Source organism: Scyliorhinus torazame, chromosome 1 (genome assembly GCF_047496885.1).
Source record: "Scyliorhinus torazame isolate Kashiwa2021f chromosome 1, sScyTor2.1, whole genome shotgun sequence".
In the NCBI taxonomy this organism is placed as follows: Eukaryota; Metazoa; Chordata; class Chondrichthyes; order Carcharhiniformes; family Scyliorhinidae; genus Scyliorhinus; species Scyliorhinus torazame.
The window spans coordinates 211,623,744-211,643,409 of record NC_092707.1 but is presented as its reverse complement, the minus strand read 5'-3'; the positions used below and the strand labels follow the sequence as shown (position 1 = coordinate 211,643,409).

General features: G+C 47.5%; 1 protein-coding gene across 3 annotated transcripts in view; it reads left to right on the top strand.

The window, feature by feature from the left end:
• trit1 (tRNA isopentenyltransferase 1) overlaps positions 1 to 19,666 on the top strand; it is a 55,987-nt gene that overhangs the window by 22,337 nt on the left and 13,984 nt on the right. For 2 of the 3 annotated variants that reach the window (XM_072502231.1, XM_072502248.1), the window contains exons 7-8: positions 17,296 to 17,405; positions 19,081 to 19,158. In XM_072502231.1, coding sequence (XP_072358332.1) covers positions 17,296 to 17,405; positions 19,081 to 19,158 — 188 coding nt within the window. The remainder of the gene's footprint in view (positions 1 to 17,295; positions 17,406 to 19,080; positions 19,159 to 19,666) is intronic. The other variant, XM_072502238.1, reaches the window with a different exon arrangement.

The following is a 19,666-nucleotide window of genomic DNA, read 5'->3' as shown; positions in this document are numbered from 1 at the left end:
GATGAGGGCAGTGCGCTTGACGTTGTCGGCATGGACTTTAGCAAGGCCTTTGACAAGATATCTCATGGTAGGTTGCAAAAAGGTTAAATCTCACAGAATCCATGCGTGGTAGCCAATTGGATACAAAATTGGCTTGGCGACCAATCCCAAAGGGTGGTTGTGGAAGGTTGTTTTTCAAACTGGAGGCCTGTGACCAGCAGTGTGCCTCAGGCGGTGCTGGGTTCACTGTTATTTGTGATATATATAGGGCAACACGGTGGCGCAATGGTAGCATTGCAGTGTCACGGCGCCGAGGTCCCAGGTTCGATCCCGGCTCTGGGTCACTGTCCGTGTGTAATTTGCACATTCTCCCCGTGTTTGCGTGGGTTTCGCCCCCACAACCCAAAGATGTGCAAGTTAGGTGGATTGAACACGCTAAATTGCCCCTTAATTGGAAAAAATGAATTGGGTACTCTAAATTAAAAAAAAAAAATTGTGATATATGTAAATGATTTGGATGAGAATGTAGGAGGCATGGTTTGCAGATGACACCAAGATTGGTGGCATTGAGAATAGTGAAGAAGGTTATGTATGTTTGCAACAGGATCTTGACCAATTGGGCCAGTGGGCTGATGAGTGGCAGATGGAATTTAGTTTGGATAAATGTGAGATAATGCATTTCGGCAGATCAAATCAGGGCAGGACCTATTCAGTTAGTGGTAGGGAGTTGGGGAGAGTTACATAACAAAGAGATCTAGGGGTACAGATTCATAGCTCCTTGAAGGTGGAGTCGCAGGTGGACAGGGTGGTGAAGAAAGCATTTAGCATGCTAGGTTTTATTGGTTAGAATATTGAGTACAAGTTGGGACATTTTGTTGAAGTTGTACAAGACATGGGTAAGACCACACATGGGATACTGTTCAGTTCTGGTTACCTTATTATAGGAAGGATATTGTTAAACTAGAAAGAGTGCGGAAGAGATTTACTAGGATGCTACCAGGACTTGATTGCTGAGTTATAAGGAGATGCTGGATAGGCTGGGACTTTTTTCCCTGGAGCGTAGGAGGCTTAGGGGCGATCTTATAGAGGTCTATAAAATAATGAAAAGCATCGATAAGGTAGATAGTCAACCTATTTTCTCAAAGGTAGAGGAGTCTAAAACTAGAGGGCATATGTTTAAGGTGAGAGGAGAGAGAGACAAAAGAGACCAGAGGGGAAATTTCTTCACACAGAGGGTGGTGAGCATCTGGAGCGAGCTGCCAGAGGGCAGTGGAAGAGGCAGGTCCAATGTTTTCCTTTAAAAAACAGTTAGACAGTTACATGGGCAGGGTGGGTATAGAGGGATACGGGCCAAATGCAGGCAAGTGGGACAAGCTTAGTGATAGAAACTGGGCGGCATGGACAAGCTGGGCCAAAGGGCCTGTTTCCATGCTGTAAACATCTATGACACTTTTATGATTTCATTGTCGTCACATCTTTCAATTCCTCCTCTTTCAGACCTGTCTTCTAATCTGATACCCACCACTGACTCTGGTTTGTAGGCACCTGGGTTGTCTCTGCTTTTTAAGGATTGCTGCTCTGTTAGGTCATCCCATCCTCGGGCACAATTGTCTCCTGGAATGGGATCATTGCTGGCAAGGCCTACATTTGTTGCCCATCTCTAATTGCCCTCGAGAAGGTGACAATGAGAAGCCTTTTACTGCTGCAGTCCATCTGGTGCAGATACACTCAGTGCTTTTAGGGAGTTCCAGGATTTTGACCCAATGACTGAGAAGGAACAGTGATATAATTCCAAGTCAGCATAGTGTGTGGTTTGGAGGAGAACTTAGCAAAGTGATATTCCCATGCACCTACTGTCCCTGTCCTTCAAGTCGAACATGGAAGGGGCTGTCGAAGGAATATTGGTGAATTGCTGCAGGCATCCTATGTATGGTACACACTAGGACATAGGATCTTCAGCCGAGGCAGGGAAGGAGGTAAAAGAGGAGGCGGTGTCGAAATTTTGATCAGCGAATCAATTACAGCAGTAAGGAGGGACGACATCTTAGAAAGCTCATTAAATGAAGCCACCTGGGTGGAACTTAAAAACCAAATAGGAACAATCACGTTGCTGGGAATGTTCTATGGGCCCCCCTCGCAGTCTGAGAGAAATAGAAGAGCAGATATGTAGGCACGTTGCAGAGAAGTGTAAAACTTTTCACAGTAACTTCATTGCAGTGTTAATGTAAGCCTATTTGTGACAATAAAGATTATTATTACTAAGTAATCGGGTCGTGATAGTGGGGGATTTTAACTTCCCCCAATGTTAACTGGGATAGCCATAATGTAAAAGGTTTAGAGGGTGAGGAATTCTTAAGATGTAACCAGGAGAACTTTTTAAGCCAGTACGTGGAAGGTCCTACAAGAGAGAGGGCGGTCCTGGACTTAAGTTTAGGTAACGAAGGGAGGCAAGTGGTTGAAGTATCAATGGGGGAGCATTTTGCAGATAGTGACCATAACTGTTAAATTCAAGATTGTTATGGAAAAGGACAAGGATGAGCCTGGGATCAAAATTCTAAACTGGGGAAAGGCCAATTTTAATAAGATCAGAAATGATTTGGCCAGAGTAGACTGGGAGCAGCCACTTTTAGGTAAATCTGTGACAGAACAGTGGGATGAATTCAAGAAGGAAATTGGGAGAACGCAGGGCCACAACATTTTTCAATCACGAAAAAGGGTGGGACCAACAAATCCAGTGAGCTCTGGACATCAAAGGATATACAGCATTGGATCAGGAGAAAAAGGGAGGCTTGTGGCAGATATTGAGGGTTCAAACAGCAGAAGCCCGAGCTTATAGAATATTCAAGAGGGAACTTAAAAAAAGGAAATTAGGAGAGCAAAAATGGGACACGAAAAGATAATGACAAGTAAAATAAAGGAAAATCCTAAGTTTTAAAAGAACATGAAAGGTAAAAGGATAATTAGGGAAAGGGTAGAGCCCATTAAGGACCACAGTGGTAATTTGTGTATGGAGCCGGAGGATGTAGGTAGGGTTCTAAATTAATATTTTGTGTCAGTGTTCACTCGTGAGAGGAATAGTGCGGGTATAAAAACCAGGGAGAAGGACTGTGATAAGAGAGGGGTTTTGAGTAGTCTGGCAGGCTTAGAAGTAGACAAATATCCAAGGCCAGATGAAATGCATCCCAGGCTGCTGGATGAGGTAGGGGAGGAAATAGCAGGCACTGGCAATAATTTTCATTTCCTCTCTGGCCATCGGAGAGGTGCTGGAGGACTGGAGTATAACCAATGTGGTATTATTATTCAAGAAGGGAGGAAGGGATAAACGAGCAAACTACAGACCAATCAGTTTAACCTCAGCATTGTGGATAGCACAATTGCTTCACAGCTCCAGGGTCCCAGGTTCGATTCCGGCTTGGGTCACTGTCTGTGCGGAGTCTGCACATCCTCCCCGTGTGTGCGTGGGTTTCCTCCGGGTGCTCCGGTTTCCTCCCACAGTCCAAAGATGTGCAGGTTAGGTGGATTGGCCATGATAAATTGCCCTTAGTGTCCAAAATTGCTCTTAGCGTTGGGTGGGGTTACTGGATTATGGGGATAGGGTGGAGGTGTTGACCTTGGGTAGGGTGCTCTTTCCAAGAGCTGGTGCAGACTCGATGGGCCGAATGGCCTCCTTCTGCACTGTAAATTCTATGAAACGATTAGAAGCAATTCTGAGAGTCAGAATTATTCTGCATTTGGAGAGGCAGGGATTAATCAAGAACAGTCAGCATGGTTTTGTTAAGGGGAGGTCATGTCTGACCACCTTGATTGAATTTTTAGAAGAGGTGACCAGCTGTGTAGCTGAGGGCAATGCATTTGACATTGCCGACTTGGACATCAGCAAGGCTTTTGATAAGGTCCCACATGGGAGACTGAATTAAGAGCCCATGGGATCCAAGGAAATTTGGTAAATTGAACCCAGAATTAGCTGTGTGACGAAGCAGAGGGTGCGGTTAAGGGATGTTTTTCTGACTGGAAGCCTGCGTCCAGTGGGGTCCTGCAGGGATCAGTGTTGGGGCCCTTGCTGTTTGTGGTTTATATAAATGATTCAGATATAGTTTGCGGATGATACAAAAATTGGTGGGATGGTAAATAGTGAGAAGGATAGCCTTAGATTACAGGAGGATATGGACTGGTCAGATTGGCTGATCAGTGGCAAATGGAATTCAATACGGATAAGTATGAGGTGATGCACTTGGGCAGGACAAACAAGGCAAAGGAATATATGATAAAGGGCAGGACCCTGGGAAGCACCGAGGTCAGAGGGACGTCAGTGAACCTTAAGACCAGGGCAGGTTGGATTGGATTTGTTTATTATCATGTGTAACGAGGTACAGAGAAAAGTATTGTTCTGCGGGCAGCTCACACAGATCATTCCGTACATGAAAAGAGAATAAATAATAGCGCAAACATAAAATGTACAATGTAACTACATAGACAGAGGCATCGGGTGTAGTACTACTCGGTAGAGAAGATGTGTGAAGAAATCAGGTCAGTCCATAAGAGTAACCAGTGTAGCCACCTGGGTTGGCCAACTCCCGATGTAAAATGGATAACAGCAAAGGCTGCAGGGAAATTCAGCCAACACAGGCAGAAACCAGCAGGTGCAAGTTTACTGTGTATTAAACTCTGCAAAAGCCCAGACAGCATCGATACAAGCAGCTATCTGCATAATAATGTAGCAGCCATCTACACACTGATGAGCGATCCCGGGAACAATCGCAATATTTGCGACAAACAAAGCTAAGCCAGACTCCCCGGCGCCAGCAGGAGCCAACACAAAAGAGGTTAACGGACACCTCAAGACCGCCCATCGATCAGGGAACCGCTCCAGTATTGGAGAAATCGAACCAAGCGATTGGAACAAAGTCCAATCACTTGGAACCAGGTACAGGTTCCGCCCCGAAAGGCGGGAAGCCCCTGGGGACTATAAAGTTAAGCCCCCAAGTTCAAATCGTTTTTCTTGACCGGGTCACTCAGCAACGCGAACCAACCTTGACCGTGACCGGTTCAACTGCCGCCGATATCCAGTAAGTCTTAAGTCAACGCCCGCTACGAGATAGGCGCTCCTAGCTACCAATCCGTACCAACTTCGAATCCCGCAGACTCAGAACCCGAACGAAAGGCCATTTGTTCCCCTGACCTGGTGGGCCAGTCCGAAGCTAAGTATAGGCCTGTTAGTCGTAGAAGTAGCTTAGCCATTTATGCATGAGTAGCGATTACTGTGTATAATAAATGTGCTTTGATTTGAATCTTACTAATCGGTGTATTGAGTTATTGATCATTACTTGGATTTGAACCTCGTGGCGGTACCTGGTGACTCGAGAGCAAAGGTTATAAAACAGAGCCAATTGAACCAACCAAAAGTTAGCAACACCATACAGTGGTTAAGAAGGCATATGGTATACTTACCTTTATTACCCGAGGCATAGAGTTTAAGAGCAGGGAGATTATGCCGAACTGTACAAAACAGCTGGAGTATTGTGTGCAGTTCTGGAATCCACATTATAGGAAGGATGTGATCGTATTGGAAATGTTGCAGTGGGAATTTTCCAGCATGTTGCGTGGGCTGGAGTGTTTTTGCTATGAAGAGAGATTGGATAGACTGGGGTTGTTTATCTTGGAACAGAGGGGATTGAGGGGTGTCATGATTGAGATGTATAAAATTATAGTTAGAGTAGACCGGAAGAAACAAAGAACCGTACAGCACATGAACAGGCCCTTCTGCCCTCCAAGCCTGCACCGACCATGATGCCTGTCTAAATTAAAACCTTCGGGACTTCCAGGGTCCGTATCCCTCTATTCCCATCCTATTCATGTATTCGTCAAGATGTCTCTTAAACTGCTTTATTGTATCTGCTTCCACCAACTCCCTTGGCAGCGCATTCCAAGCACTCATCACTGTCTGTGTAAAAAAACTTGCCTCGCACATCTCCCCTCAACTTTTCCCCTCGCACCTTAAACCTATGTCCCCTAGTAATTGAATTTTCCACCCTGCGAAAAAGTGTCTGACTATCCACTCTGTCCATATCACTCATAATTTTGTAAATCTCTGTCAGGTCGCCCCTCAACCTATATTGTTCCAATGAAAACAATCTATGTTTGTTCAACCTCTCCTCATTGCTAATACCCTCTAGACCAGGCAGCATCCTGTTAAACCTCTTTTGTACCCTCTCCAAAACATCCATATCCTTCGAGTAGTATGGCGACCAGAATTGTACACACTATTCCAAATGTGGCCTAACTAAGGTTCTGTACAGCTACAGCATGACTTGCCAATTTTTATATTCAATGCCCCGACGTATGCCTTTTTGACTATCTTCTCCACCTGTGTTGCCATTTTCAGTGACCTGTGGATCTTTATGCCCAGATCTCTGGCTGCTGTCAATACTCCTAAGGGTTCTGCCAATTATTGTATAATTTCCACCTGTATTCGACCTTTCAAAATGCATTATCTCACATTTGTGCGGATTAAACTCCATCTGCCAATTCTCCGCCCATGTCTCCAACCGATCTATATCTTTCTGTATCCTCTTTCCTACCCCCAACCCCACCAAACTTTGTGTCATCCGCAAACTTACTAATCAGACCAGCTACAGTTTCCTCCAAATCATTTATATATAATACGAGCAGCAAAGATCCTAGCACTGATCCCTGTGGAACACCACTAGTCACAGCTTCCATTCAGAAAAGCACCCTTCCACCATTACCCTCTAAGTTCTATGACCAAGACAGTTCTGTATCCATCTTGCCAGCTCTCCGCTGATCCCATGTGACTTCACCTTTTGTACCAGCCTGCCATGAGGTACCTTTTCAAAGGTTTTACTGATTTGTGCGTCGACCCGCACGGTTGTTTTAGAAATGTCAACATGTTAAATTGTGAAAATTACAAATGTTTCAATAAAATATTTTCTAAAAAAGGTTTTACTGAAGTCCATATAGACAACATCCACTGCCCTTCCTTCATCAATCACCTTCGTCACTTCATCGTAAAACTTGATGAGGTTAGTGAGGCACGACCTCCCCTTCACAAAACCATGCTGCCTATTGCTAATACGTCCATTTGTTTCCAAATGTGAGTAAATCCCATCCCGAAGAATCTTATCCAATAATTTCCTGAACACTAACATGGGGCTCACTGGCCCATAATTTCCTGGATTATGCCCGCTGCCCTTCTTAAACAAAGGAACAACATTAACTATTCTCCAGTCCTCTGGGATCTCACCTGTAGCCAATGAGGATGCAAAGATTTCTGTCAAGGCCCCAGAAATTTCCTCCCTTGCCTCCCTCAGTATTCTGGGGAACATTCCATCAGGCTCTGGGTCTTATCCAACTTAATGTTTTTCCCCGTGGTGGGGGCATCATTGACCAGGGGCATAGATTTACAGTAAGGGGCAGGAGATTTAGAGGGGATGTGAAGAAGATTCTTTTCACACAAGAGTGGTGGGAGTCAGGAACTCACTGCCTGAAAGGGTGGTGGAGGCAAAGACCCTCATAACATTTAAGAAGTATTTAGATGTGCACTTGCAATCCCAGGGCATACAAGCCTATGGGCCAAGTGCTGGGAAATAAAATTAGCATAGTTGGATATCTGTTTTTGGTTGGCGCAGACGCAATGGCCCGAAGGGCCTTTACTGTGCTGTTGGACTCCTTGACTTTCTGACTGCTGCCACTGTGCGGTGATGGAGGGAGTGAATATGTACAGTAGTGGATGAGGTGCCTATCAAGTGGGCTTTGTCCTTGATGGTGTTGAGTGTTATCATAGATTATCATAGAATTTACAGTGCAGAAGGGGGCCATTCGGCCCATCGAGTCTGCACCGACTCTCGGAAAGAGCACCCTACCCAAGGTCAACACCTCCACCCAATCCCCATAACCCAGTAACCCCACCCAACACTAAGGGCAATTTTGGACACTAAGGGCAATTTATCATGGCCAATCCACCTAACCTGCACATCTTTGGACTGTGGGAGGAAACCGGAGCACCCGGAGGAAACCCACGCAGACACGGGGAGGATGTGTAGACTCCGCACAGACAGTGACCAAAGCCGGAATCGAACCTGGGACCCTGGAGCTGTGAAGCAATTGTGCTATCCACGATGCTAGTTTTCCATCACACTCCTGACTTGTGCTGTGTAGGTGGTGGACAGGCTTTGGGATGTCAGGAGATAACTTCATTGCAGTGTTAATGTAAGCCTACTTGTGACTTTAAAGATTATTATTATTTTCATGAGTTACTCGCTGCAGGATTCCCAGCCTCTGACCTGCTGTTGTAACAACAGTATTTATATGACTAGTCAGACAGTTTCTGGTCAATAGTAACCCCCAGGATGTTTGTGGTGGGGAACTCAGCAGTGGTGATGCTACTGAAGTCTCAGGTTGATGGTCATGGAATTGTAGAACATTTAAGGCACAGAAAGAGGCTACTCGGCCCATCGTGTCTGCGTTGGCTGGAAACAAGCCACCCAGTCTAATCTCACTTTACAGTGTTTGATCCAGAGCCCTGCAGGTTATGGTGCAAATCCAGACATCTTTGAGGGTTTTCTGCCTTGACCACCCTTTTCAGGCAGTGAGCTCCAGACCCCCAAAACCCTCTGGCAGAATACCGTTTCCTCATCTCCCCTCTAATCTTTCTACCAATCACTTTAAATCTATGCCCTCTACTCACTGACCTTTCTGCTGAATCAGTCCTTCCCATTCACTCTACCACACCCCTCGCAATCTTGTATTTTCTCAATCAAATCTCCCCTCAACCTCCTTTGTTCCAGGAAGAACAACCCCAGCCTGTCCAATCTTTCATCACAGCCGTAATTTTCCAGTCCTGGCAACAGCCTCATAAATGCCCTCTGTACCCTCTCTAATTCAATGACACCCTTTCTGTAACAAAGTGACCAGAACTGCACACAGTGCTCAAGTTGTAGCCTAACTAATGTTTTATACAGTTCCAGCATAATCTTCCTGCTTTGATATTCTCTGCCTCAGCTAATAAAGGGAAGAATTCCATTTCCTTCTTAACCACTAATCGACCTGTCCTGTTACCGTCAGGGATCTGTGGACATTCACTCCAAGGTCATTCACTTCTTCTGCACACCTCAGTATCCTCCCACTCATTTACCCCATTTAACTTCCTGAAATGCATCACCTCACTTCTCTGGGTTAAATTCTATTTGCCACTTTTCTGCCCACCTGACCAGTCCATTGATATCTTCCTGCAGCCTACAGCAATCCTCCTCGCCAGCAACCACGTGGCCAATATTTGTATCTTCTGCAAGATTATAGAGTTATACAGTACAGAAGAGTCCCTTTCAGATCATCGAGTCTGCACTGACAAAACTTCATTAAATCTACACAAATCCCACTTTCCACCACTTGGTACATAGCCTTGAATGACATTTCAAATGCTCATTCAAGTACTTTTTAAAGGTTGTGAGGTTTCCTGCCTCTACTACCCCCTAAGCAGTCATTCCAGATTCCCACCACCCTCTCGGTGAAATTTATTTTTCCTCAAATTCCCTTTAAACCTCCTGCCCTCACCTTAAAATTATGCCCCCCCCCCCCCCCCCTGGTATTGACCCTTCAACTAAGGGGAACAGATGCTTCCTATTCCTGTCCATGCCCCTCATGATTGTATACACCTCAATTGGGTCCCCTCTCAGCCTTCTCTGCTTAAAAGAAAACAACCGGAGCTTATTCAGCCGCTCATCGTAGCTCAAATGCTCCCTGGAATCATAGAATCCCGACAGTTCAGAAGGAGGCCATTTGACTCATTGAGTCTGCCCCGGCCCTTTGAAAGAGCACCTCACCAAGGCCAAATACCCACCCTTTCCACGTAACCCCACCTAGGAACAATTTAGCATAGCCAAACCCCTAACCTGCACAACTTTGGAAGGAAACCAGAGCACACGGAGGAAACCCACGCAGACACGGGAAGAATGTGCAAACTCCACACAGACAGCCACTCAAGGTCAGAATCGAACTCGGGTCTCTGCACTGTGAGGCAGCACTGTGCCACCGTGCCAACTCAGGCAACATCCTGGCGAATCTCCTCCGCATCTTCTCCACTTTAATCACACCCTTCCTATAGTGAGGTGACCAGAACTGAACACAGTCCTCCAGCTGTGGTCTAACCAAAGTTTTATACAGCTCCAACATAACCTCTCTGCTCTTATAATCTGTGCCATGAATGATAAAGGCAAGTATTCCGTATGCTGCCCTATGAACCTGACCTGCTCCACATTCTCATCTCTTTTGTTTATATTGTATAAATATATATATATATATAATATATATATATAATATGACGAACAAGAAGGTACCTAGCACTGATCCCTGTGGTATGCCATGGGATACCGTCTTCCAGTCACACAAACAGCCTGCTGCTATCACCTTCTTGTCACCTATCATTAAGCAGGTTTTGGATCCAACTTGCCACGTTACCCTGGATCCCATGTGCTTTTACCTTCTTTATCAGTCTCCCATGTGGGATCTCGTCAAAGGCTTTGCTGAAATCCGTATAAACTACTTCAATTGCATCACCTTCATCTACACACCCGATCATTTCCACAAATTCAACCAAATTTGTTAGGTATGACCCCTCTGACAAAGTCATGCTGACTACCCCTGATTAAACCCTGCACCTTCAAGTGGAAACTAATTCGTCCTTCAGAATTTTTTTCTCCATTCATTTCCCTACTACCGCTGTGAGACCCACTGGTTTGTAATTCCCTGGTTTATCTCAACCACCTTTCTTGAAAAGTGGAACCATATTAGCTGCGCTCCAATCCTGTGGCCAGAGAGGAATTAACAATTTGGGTCAAGGCTCCTATAATTTCCTCCCTTGCCTCCCACAGCAGCCTGGGATACAACTCATCCGGATCTGGGAATTTGTCCACTTTTAAGCCCGCCAAACCCTCTAGGACCTCCTCACACCCTTATGTCAAAACTTTCAAGAAACTCACTGTCCTTCCTCCTCGAATTCCGTACTAACATTCTCCTCCTCCAGAGTGAAGACAGATGTGAAGTACTCGCTTAACACCTCATCAATGTCCTCCAGCTCCACACACAGATGGTCCCTTGGTCATTGATCATTCTTCCTACATTTATGTGCAAATTATTAATATATACCACCAAAGAATGGACCTTGTACTGAGACCCACTGGAAACAGCCTTTCAGTCACAAAAATAGCCGTTAATAATTAATTATCCTTCGGATCATCCACTCGGACCTTCCGGTTTGTTGCGAATGCTTCAGCCTTAGCTTCTTTTTTGATTAATGTCCCAGATTCCCCCATTGTTGAGGGTGGGGTTATTTATGGAACCACCTCGTCCAGGGAGTTGTTTAATAATAATAATCTTTATTGTCACAAGTAAGCTTACATTAACACTGCAATGAAGTTACTCTGAAAATCCCCGAGTCGCCACATTCCGGCGCCTGTTCGGGTACACAGAGGGAGAATTCAGAATGTCCAAATTACCTAATAGCACATTTTTTGGGACTTGTGGGAGGAAACCGGAGCACTCGGAGGAAACCCACGCAGACACGGGGAGTACGTGTAGACTCTGCACAGACAGTGACCCAAGCCGGGAATCGAACCTGCGACCCTGGCGCTGTGAAGCCATAGTGCTAACCACTATTGTCCACCACCATTCACATCTGGATGTGTTAGGACTGCAGAGCTTTAAACTTCTCCCTCGGTTATATGATCGTTTAGTTCTGTCTGTCACATGCTGCTACCATTGGTATGTATGTAGTTTAGTGCTGTAGCTTGAAGTTGACAACTCATTTCTAAGTGTGCCTGCTCCTGTTCCTGGCTTGCCTGCACTCCTCACTGAACCGTGATGGTCCCCTGAATTGATCGTGGTAGAGTGAGGAACATGCAAGGTTGTGTGGTTACAGATTATCGGGAGGCAGTGGCGTAGTAGTATTGTCAGTAGACTAGTAATCCAGAGACCCAGAGTAATGCTCTGGGATCCTGGGATCAAATCCCACCACGGCAGATGGTGAAATTTCGATTCAATAAAAAAATATGGAATTAAAAGTCTAATGATGACCATGCAACAGTTGCCAATTGTGGTAAAATCTCATCTGGTTCAGTCATGTCCTTCAGGGAAGGAAATTTGCCATCCATACCCGGTCTGGCCTACATGTGACCCCAGACCCGCACAGCAATGTGGTTGACTCTTGACGCCACTCCACTGAAATGGCCCAGGAAGCCACTCAGTTGAAAGGCAATTAGAGATGGGCAACAAAAGCTGACCCAGCCAGCGACGTTCCCATCCCAAGAGCGACTACAATTCTACTGCGGCTAATGGTGCATACCACCTGATACATGCCCAGTTTTGAGTTGCTGCACCTATTCTGAATCTATCCCATTTAGCACGGTCGTAGTGTTGCACAACACCCATCAGAATATATCTTCAATGTGGGACTGTGTGGTGGTCACTCATACTAATACTGTCAGAGATGCATCTGGGACAGGCAGATTGGTGAGGGGGAGGTCAAGTAGGTTTTTATCTCTTGTTGGTTCTCTCACCACCTGCCTCCAGAGCCAGCTATGTCGTTCAGGACTAGGCCAACCCGGTCAGTAGTGGTGCTATGCAGCCACTCTTGCTGATGAACATTGAAGCTCCTCCCCTCACCCAGAGTATATTCTGTGCCCTTGCAATACTCAATGCATCCTCCAGTTGGTGTACAACATGGAGGAGTGCTGATTCATCAGCTGAGGGGTTACGATACCTTGTGAGAGGCTTCCTTGTCCATGTTTGACCTGATGCCATGAGACTTCATGCGGTCCAGACTGGATGATGATTTCCAGGACCACTGATCGCCACGATGCCGTCACCTTTGGTGGATCTGTCTACCGATGAGACAGGCCATACCCAGTGATGGTGGTGTCTGGGACATTGTCTGTAAGGTACAATTCTCTCAGTCTAACTGTGTCAGCTTGACCAATCTGTGGGACAGCTCTCCCAATTTTGGCACAAGCCCCCAGATGTTAGTAAGGAGCACGCAGGGTCAACTGGGCAGAGTGGACATTTCCAGTGTGTGGGTTGATGCTGGGTGGTCCGTATGACGGAGTGGCTTGCTCAGCCATTTCAGAGGGCAGTTATGAGTCAAACGCCTTGCTGTGGACCTGGAGTCACCTGTAAGGCAGACTGGCAGACTTCCTTCCCACAAGTGAACCAGATAGATTTTTATGGCAATCTGGTAGTTTCATGGTCATCATTAGAGACCAGCTTTTTATTCCAAATTATTTAATTAATTGTATTTAAATACCTCCAGCTGCTGTGGTGTGATTTGAACTCTGGGGGTGGGGTGATATCTGGGGCATTAGTCCAGGTTTCTGGATTACCAGTTCAGTGATGTTATCACTCTACTAGCATTCCTGAAATATCTCTTAAAGAAGGGAATAACCAGATGCCAATTTAATTTAATTGACGTGGAGATGCCGGCGTTGGACTGGGGTGAGCGCAGTAAGAAGTCTTACAACACCAGATTAAAGTCCAACAGGTTTGTTTCGAATCACTTGCTTTCGGAGCACAGCTCCTTCATCAGGTGAGTGAAGAGGTGGGTCCCACAACCACAATATAGACTAAGTCAATGATGCAAGACGATACTTTAAATGCGAGTCTTTGCAGGTAATTAAGTCTTTACAGGTCCAGATAGAGTGACTGGAGAGAGGGATAATCACAAGTTAAAGAGGTGTGAATTGTCTCAAGCCAGGACAGTTGGTAGGATTTCATAAGCTCAGGCCAGATGGTCGGGGTGAATGAAATGAGACATGAATCGAAGGTCCCGGTTGAGGCCATGCTCATGCGTGCAGAACTTGGTCATCAGGGCCAAAGGGCCTGTAGTGCGCTGTAATGTTCTATTATGTTCTGCTCGGCGATTCTGTGTTGTCGCGCGTCCTGAAGGCTGCCTTGGAGAACGCTTACCAAAGATCAGAGGCTGAATGCCCTCAATTGCTGAATTCTCTCCAGGACCATACAGGAGAATCATTTGGGTTACTTGCTATCCCTTGATCATTTGATTTGACATCTTCTCACCACCACTTTCTCAAGGTCAATTAGGGATGGACAGTAAGTGCTGCCAGTGATGCTCACATTCCATGAATATATTTCAGAAACTTTTTTCCCCCCCTTCCTCTTACTTGCTGATGATGCCTTTTTCTATACTCCACCAACTTATTTTCCAACTCATTTCCCCTCCCATTTCTTCATTCTCCACCTAAGATACAAAAGTCTGAGAACACGCACGAACAGGCTCAAAAACAGCTTCTTCCCCGCTGTTCCCAGACTCCTAGTGACCTCACTAACACTACACCCCTGTATGCTTCACCCAATGCCAGTGTTATCTTGTTACACTGTGTACCTTGTATTGCCCTATTATGTATTTTCTTTTATTTCCTTTTCTTTTCATGTACTTAATGATCTGTTGAGCTGCTCGCAGAAAAATACTTTTCACTGTACCTTGGTACCTCGGAGCTGGTTTAGCTCAGTGGGCTAGACAGCTGGTTTGTGATGCAGAACAAGGCTAGCAGCGCGGATTCAATTCCCGTACCAGCTTACCCGAACAGACCCCGGAATGTGGCGACTAGGGGCTTTTCACAGTAACTTCATACTTGTGACAATAAAAGTTTATTATTATTTTATTACATGTGACAATAAACAAATCCATCCATCCAATCCATTGCACTTTACAATTTTTACATCCATATCCCTCCATGTAGTTTTTATACGTTGGGAATCTCTTTTTGAACCTTTAATGTCCACATTATTTCTGTTGTTATCCACAGTTTTCTCTCTTTAACAAACATTCCCCTGGTGATCTACATCTGTTAATGTGTCAATCGCTGCCGCCCAGCATTACTCCTCCTCCCGACAAGACCTCCCACCCAGCACTCACTCCTCCCCCCAACACGTCCCACCCAGCACTCACTCGCCCAACACCTCCCACCCAGCACTCACTCGCCCAACACCTCCCACCCAGCACTCACTCCCCCAACACCTCCCACCCAGCACTCACTCCTCCCCCCAACACTTCCCACCCAGCACTCACTCCCCCAACACCTCCCACCCAGCACTCACTCCTGCCCCCAACACCTCCCACCCAGCACACACTCCCCCAACACCTCCCACCCAGCACTCACTACCCCAACACCTCCCACCCAGCACTCACTCCCCCCCAACACCTCCCATCCAGCAGCCACTCCCCAACACCTCCCACCCAGCACTCACTCCCCCAAAACCTCTCACCCAGCAGTCAGTCCCCCAACACCTCCCACCCAGCACTCACTCCCCCAACACCTCCCACCTAGCATTCACTCCCCCAACACCTCGCACCCAGCACTCACTCCTCCCCAACATCTCTCACCCAGCACTCCTCCACACCTCCCACCCAGCACTCACTCCTCCACACCTTCCACCCAGCACTCACTCCCCCAACATCTCCCACGCAGCACTCACTCCTCCACACCTTCCACCCAGCACTCACTCCTCCTCGCAACACCTCTCACCCAGCACTCATTGTCCCAACACCTCCCACCCAGCACTCATTGTCCCAACACCTCCCACCCAGCACTCACTCCACCAACATCTCCCACCCGGCTCTCACTCTTCCCCACCCCCAACACCTCCCACCCAGCACTCGCGACCCCCCCCTACACCTCCCACCCAGCACTCACTCCCCCCCTCACCTCCCACCCAGCACTCACTCCCCCCAAACAGGTCCCACCCAGCACTCACTTCCCCAACACATCCCACCCAGCACTCACTTCCCCAACACCTCCCACTCAGCACTCACTCACCCAGCACCTCCCAACCGGCACTCACTCCCCCCCCCCCCAACACCTCCCACCCAGCACTCACTCCTCCACACCTTCCACCCAGCACTCACTCCTCCCCCAACATCTCTCACCCAGCACTCATTGCTCCAACACCTCCCACCCAGCACTCACTCCCCCAACATCTCCCACCCAGCACTCACTCACCCCCCCCCCCCCCCCCGCAACAGCTCCCACCCAGCACTCACTCCCCCCCAACACTTCCCACCCAGCACTCACTGCCCCAACACCTCCCACCCAGCATTCACTGCCCCAACACCTCCCACACAGCATTCACCCAACACCTCCCACCCAGCACACACTCACCCAACACCCCCCACCCAGCACTCACTCCACCAACATCTCCCACCTGGCACTCACTCTTTCCCTCCCCCCCCAAACAACTCCCACCCAGCACTCGTGCCCCCCGACACATCCCACCCACCACTCACTCCCCCCAAACAGGTCCCACCCAGCACTCACTCCCCAACACTTCCCACACAGCACTCACTCCCCCAACACCTCGCACCCAGCACTCACTCCTCCCCAACATCTCCCACCCAGCACTCACTCCTCCACACCTCCCACCCAGCACTCACTCCTCCACACCTTCCACCCAGCACTCACTCCTCCTCCCAACACCTCCCACCCAGCACTCCACCAACATCTCCCACCCGGCTCTCACTCTTCCACCCCCCCACCCCCAACACCTCCCACCCAGCACTCGCGCCCCCCCCCTACACCTCCCACCCAGCACTCACTCCCCCCCCCCCCACCTCACCTCCCACCCAGTACTCACTCCTCCCCCTAACACCTCCCACCCAGCACTCACTCCTCCCCCTAACACCTCCCACCCAGCACTCAGTCCCCCTCAACACCTCCCACCCAGCACTCACTCCCCCTCAACTCCTCCCACCCAGCACTCACATACCCTTCTCCCCCCCCCCCCCCCCCCCTCCCCCCCAAAATCCCAACATCTCCCACCTGACATTCACTCTGCCCCCTACAAAGACCTCCTGTCCGACACTCTCTCCCCTCCAAACAACTCCTGCCTGGCACTCACTCCCCCCAACATCTCCCGCCCGGCACTGGGTGTTATAGTTCAGCTGAGGACTGTGAGGATGGCAAAGCCCTCCCAACCTGACTTCCTAACAAGGGAGTTGTAACATCGCATCCTGAGGAAATCAATGCAATTTGTAACTGTGAACCGAGATTAAGAGGCTTGTAATTTGGGAATATTTTAGCCTCTCGTCGATGGCAAGCAGAGACCATTAGTGAGAGACGTGTCACCATACCGGTGATGTAAAGTGTTTGTCTGGAGCCCATGAAAGGTTGCCGTTCTGAGGGGATGTGTAGTTGTGTATTTGGTGAATCATTCTGCTGTGCATCCTTTTTGTTCCATTAATTAGCAGATTATTGATTGATACTTGTGTCTGGATCTTTTTCCATTGGGACACAGCCAGGATTATCAACATGGTGTCTTCCAGTCTATTGGATTCAAGGAATTCCATGAATACCTGACCTCCAACAACAGCTGCAGTGAGACTAGGAAAAAGCTGCTGACCCAAGGTAACAATGTGTATCGTAATGCACTGGTATAATGCATCACTGGGGTTTGGTAATACTGTACATCACTGCCATCTGAATGCACAAGATCAGGGGAGTTTGACTGGACATTAGTGGATGTGGAGGCAGTTACAACCTTGTGCTACATGTTGACGTCAAACTCCAAGACAAACTGGACATGGCTTCTGGCAGTAATGATCACTGTGTTGTCTCTGCTCAAAGGATGTCATTAATATCAGCCAAGCTATAACTCATAACGGTATCAGTTAGATGTCTGACATAGCACTTGCCACATCAAACACCTTCCTACTCTACCTATGGGAAACAGGAGCAGGCCAGGAGTTTACAGGCCTCCTTGTCCTCGGTGTCCATGTACATAGATCCCTGAAAGTTGCCACCCAGGTTGAGAGGGTTGTTCAGAAACCATACGGTGTGTTAGCTTTTATTGGTAGAGGGATTGAGTTTCGGAGCCATGAGGTCATGTTGCAGCTGTACAAAACTCTGGTTGGCCGCATTTGGAGTATTGCGTGCAATTCTGGTCGCCGCATTATAGGAAGGATGTGGAAGCATTGGAAAGGGTGCAGAGGAGATTTACCAGAATGATGCCTGGTATGGAGGGAAAATCTTATGAGGAAAGGCTGAGGGACTTGAGGCTGTTTTCGTTAGAGAGAAGAAGGTTAAGAGGTGACTTAATTGAGGCATACAAGATGATCAGAGGATTGGATAGGGTGGACAGTGAGAGCCCTTTTCCTTGGATGGTGATGTCTAGCACGAGGGGACATAGCTTTAAATTGAGGGGAGATAGATATAAGACAGATGTCAGAGGTAGGTTCTTTACTCAGAGAGTAGTAAGGGCGTGGAATGCCCTGCCTGCAACAGTAGTGGACTCGCCAACACTAAGGGCATTCAAATGATCATTGGATAGACATGGACGATAAGGGAATAGTGTAGATGGGCTTTAGAGTGGTTTCACATCGAGGGCCGAAGGGCCTGTACTGTGCTGTTATGTTCTATGTTCTACCTGTAATCCTCAGTCCACCTGAATTGCAAAGGCTCCATTCCATGAGTGAATGTTTAGTCAGTGGCCGCCTGCACAGGAACGTGCAGTTGTCTGAGTGCTTTCCTGGCAGCTGCTATGACAGTTCTCTTCATTCCCCCCACATTGCTGTTCCTTGGACAGCATTTGCAAGATCAGCTTGCTGATGACCATGGTCTTCCTCCGATAGTAGCACAACATCCACAAATATCAGCTGAACAACTTCAAGGAAAGAAAGAACATGCAGTTAAATGTCACCTTGCACATCCAAAGGATGTCCCCAAGTGCTTCCCAGTCAATTAATTATTTTTGAAATGTAGTCAGTGTTGTTATTTAATCATACATGCCAACCATAAGGATAAAGGTTAACCAAAGGGAGAACTCTTTGAATCATGCCACTGGAAGTCAAGGGTGCTACTGATGGAGCCAAGCTTCCCCAGCAGCCATCAATGAACGTACCATTGAAATCCCAAAGCAGATCTTGTATTCATGCAATTGTGATTCTGTTTCATTTATTTGGAATGTGAAGGAGTGTATTTGAACACTGAACGCTCTGACCCTGCCGTGTTTGTTTGGTGTATAAGGGAGGGAGTGTGTGCTTGGTCTGTTTACGCCATGTCCTTTCCCCCCCCCACCCGGCAGGTATCGCTGCGCTCAAGCAAGTCACCAAGCGTTACGCAAGAAAGCAAAATAAATGGGTCCGCAATCGTTTCCTGAAAAGTGAGTAACAGAACAAGAACTGAAGAGCAAATCAAGGTGCCTGGAAAGGACACGAGCCCGCTCTTTTTAGTGTGCAATATTAACAATCAAATCTGCCCATTCCGGGGTCTTGTGGAAATGTACAACCCTGATCTTCAATTAACTATATATCCTGCACCAACCCTATCAGGGACAGATAGAATTATAGAATTTACAGTGCAGAAGGAGGCCATTTGGCCCATCGAGTCTGCACCGGCTCTTGGAAAGAGCACCCTACTTAATCCCACACCTCCACCCTATCCCCGTCACCCAGCATCCCCAGTTAATTTAAGGGCAGTTGATCATGGCCAATCCACTTAACCTGCACATCTTTGAACTGTGGGAGGAAATCGGAGCACCCGGAGGAAACCCACGCAGACATGGGGAGAATGTGCAGACTCCGCACAGACAGTGACCTAAGCCGGAATCGAACCTCGGACCCTGGCGCTGTGAAGCCATAGTGCTAACCACTATGCTACCGTGCTGCCCA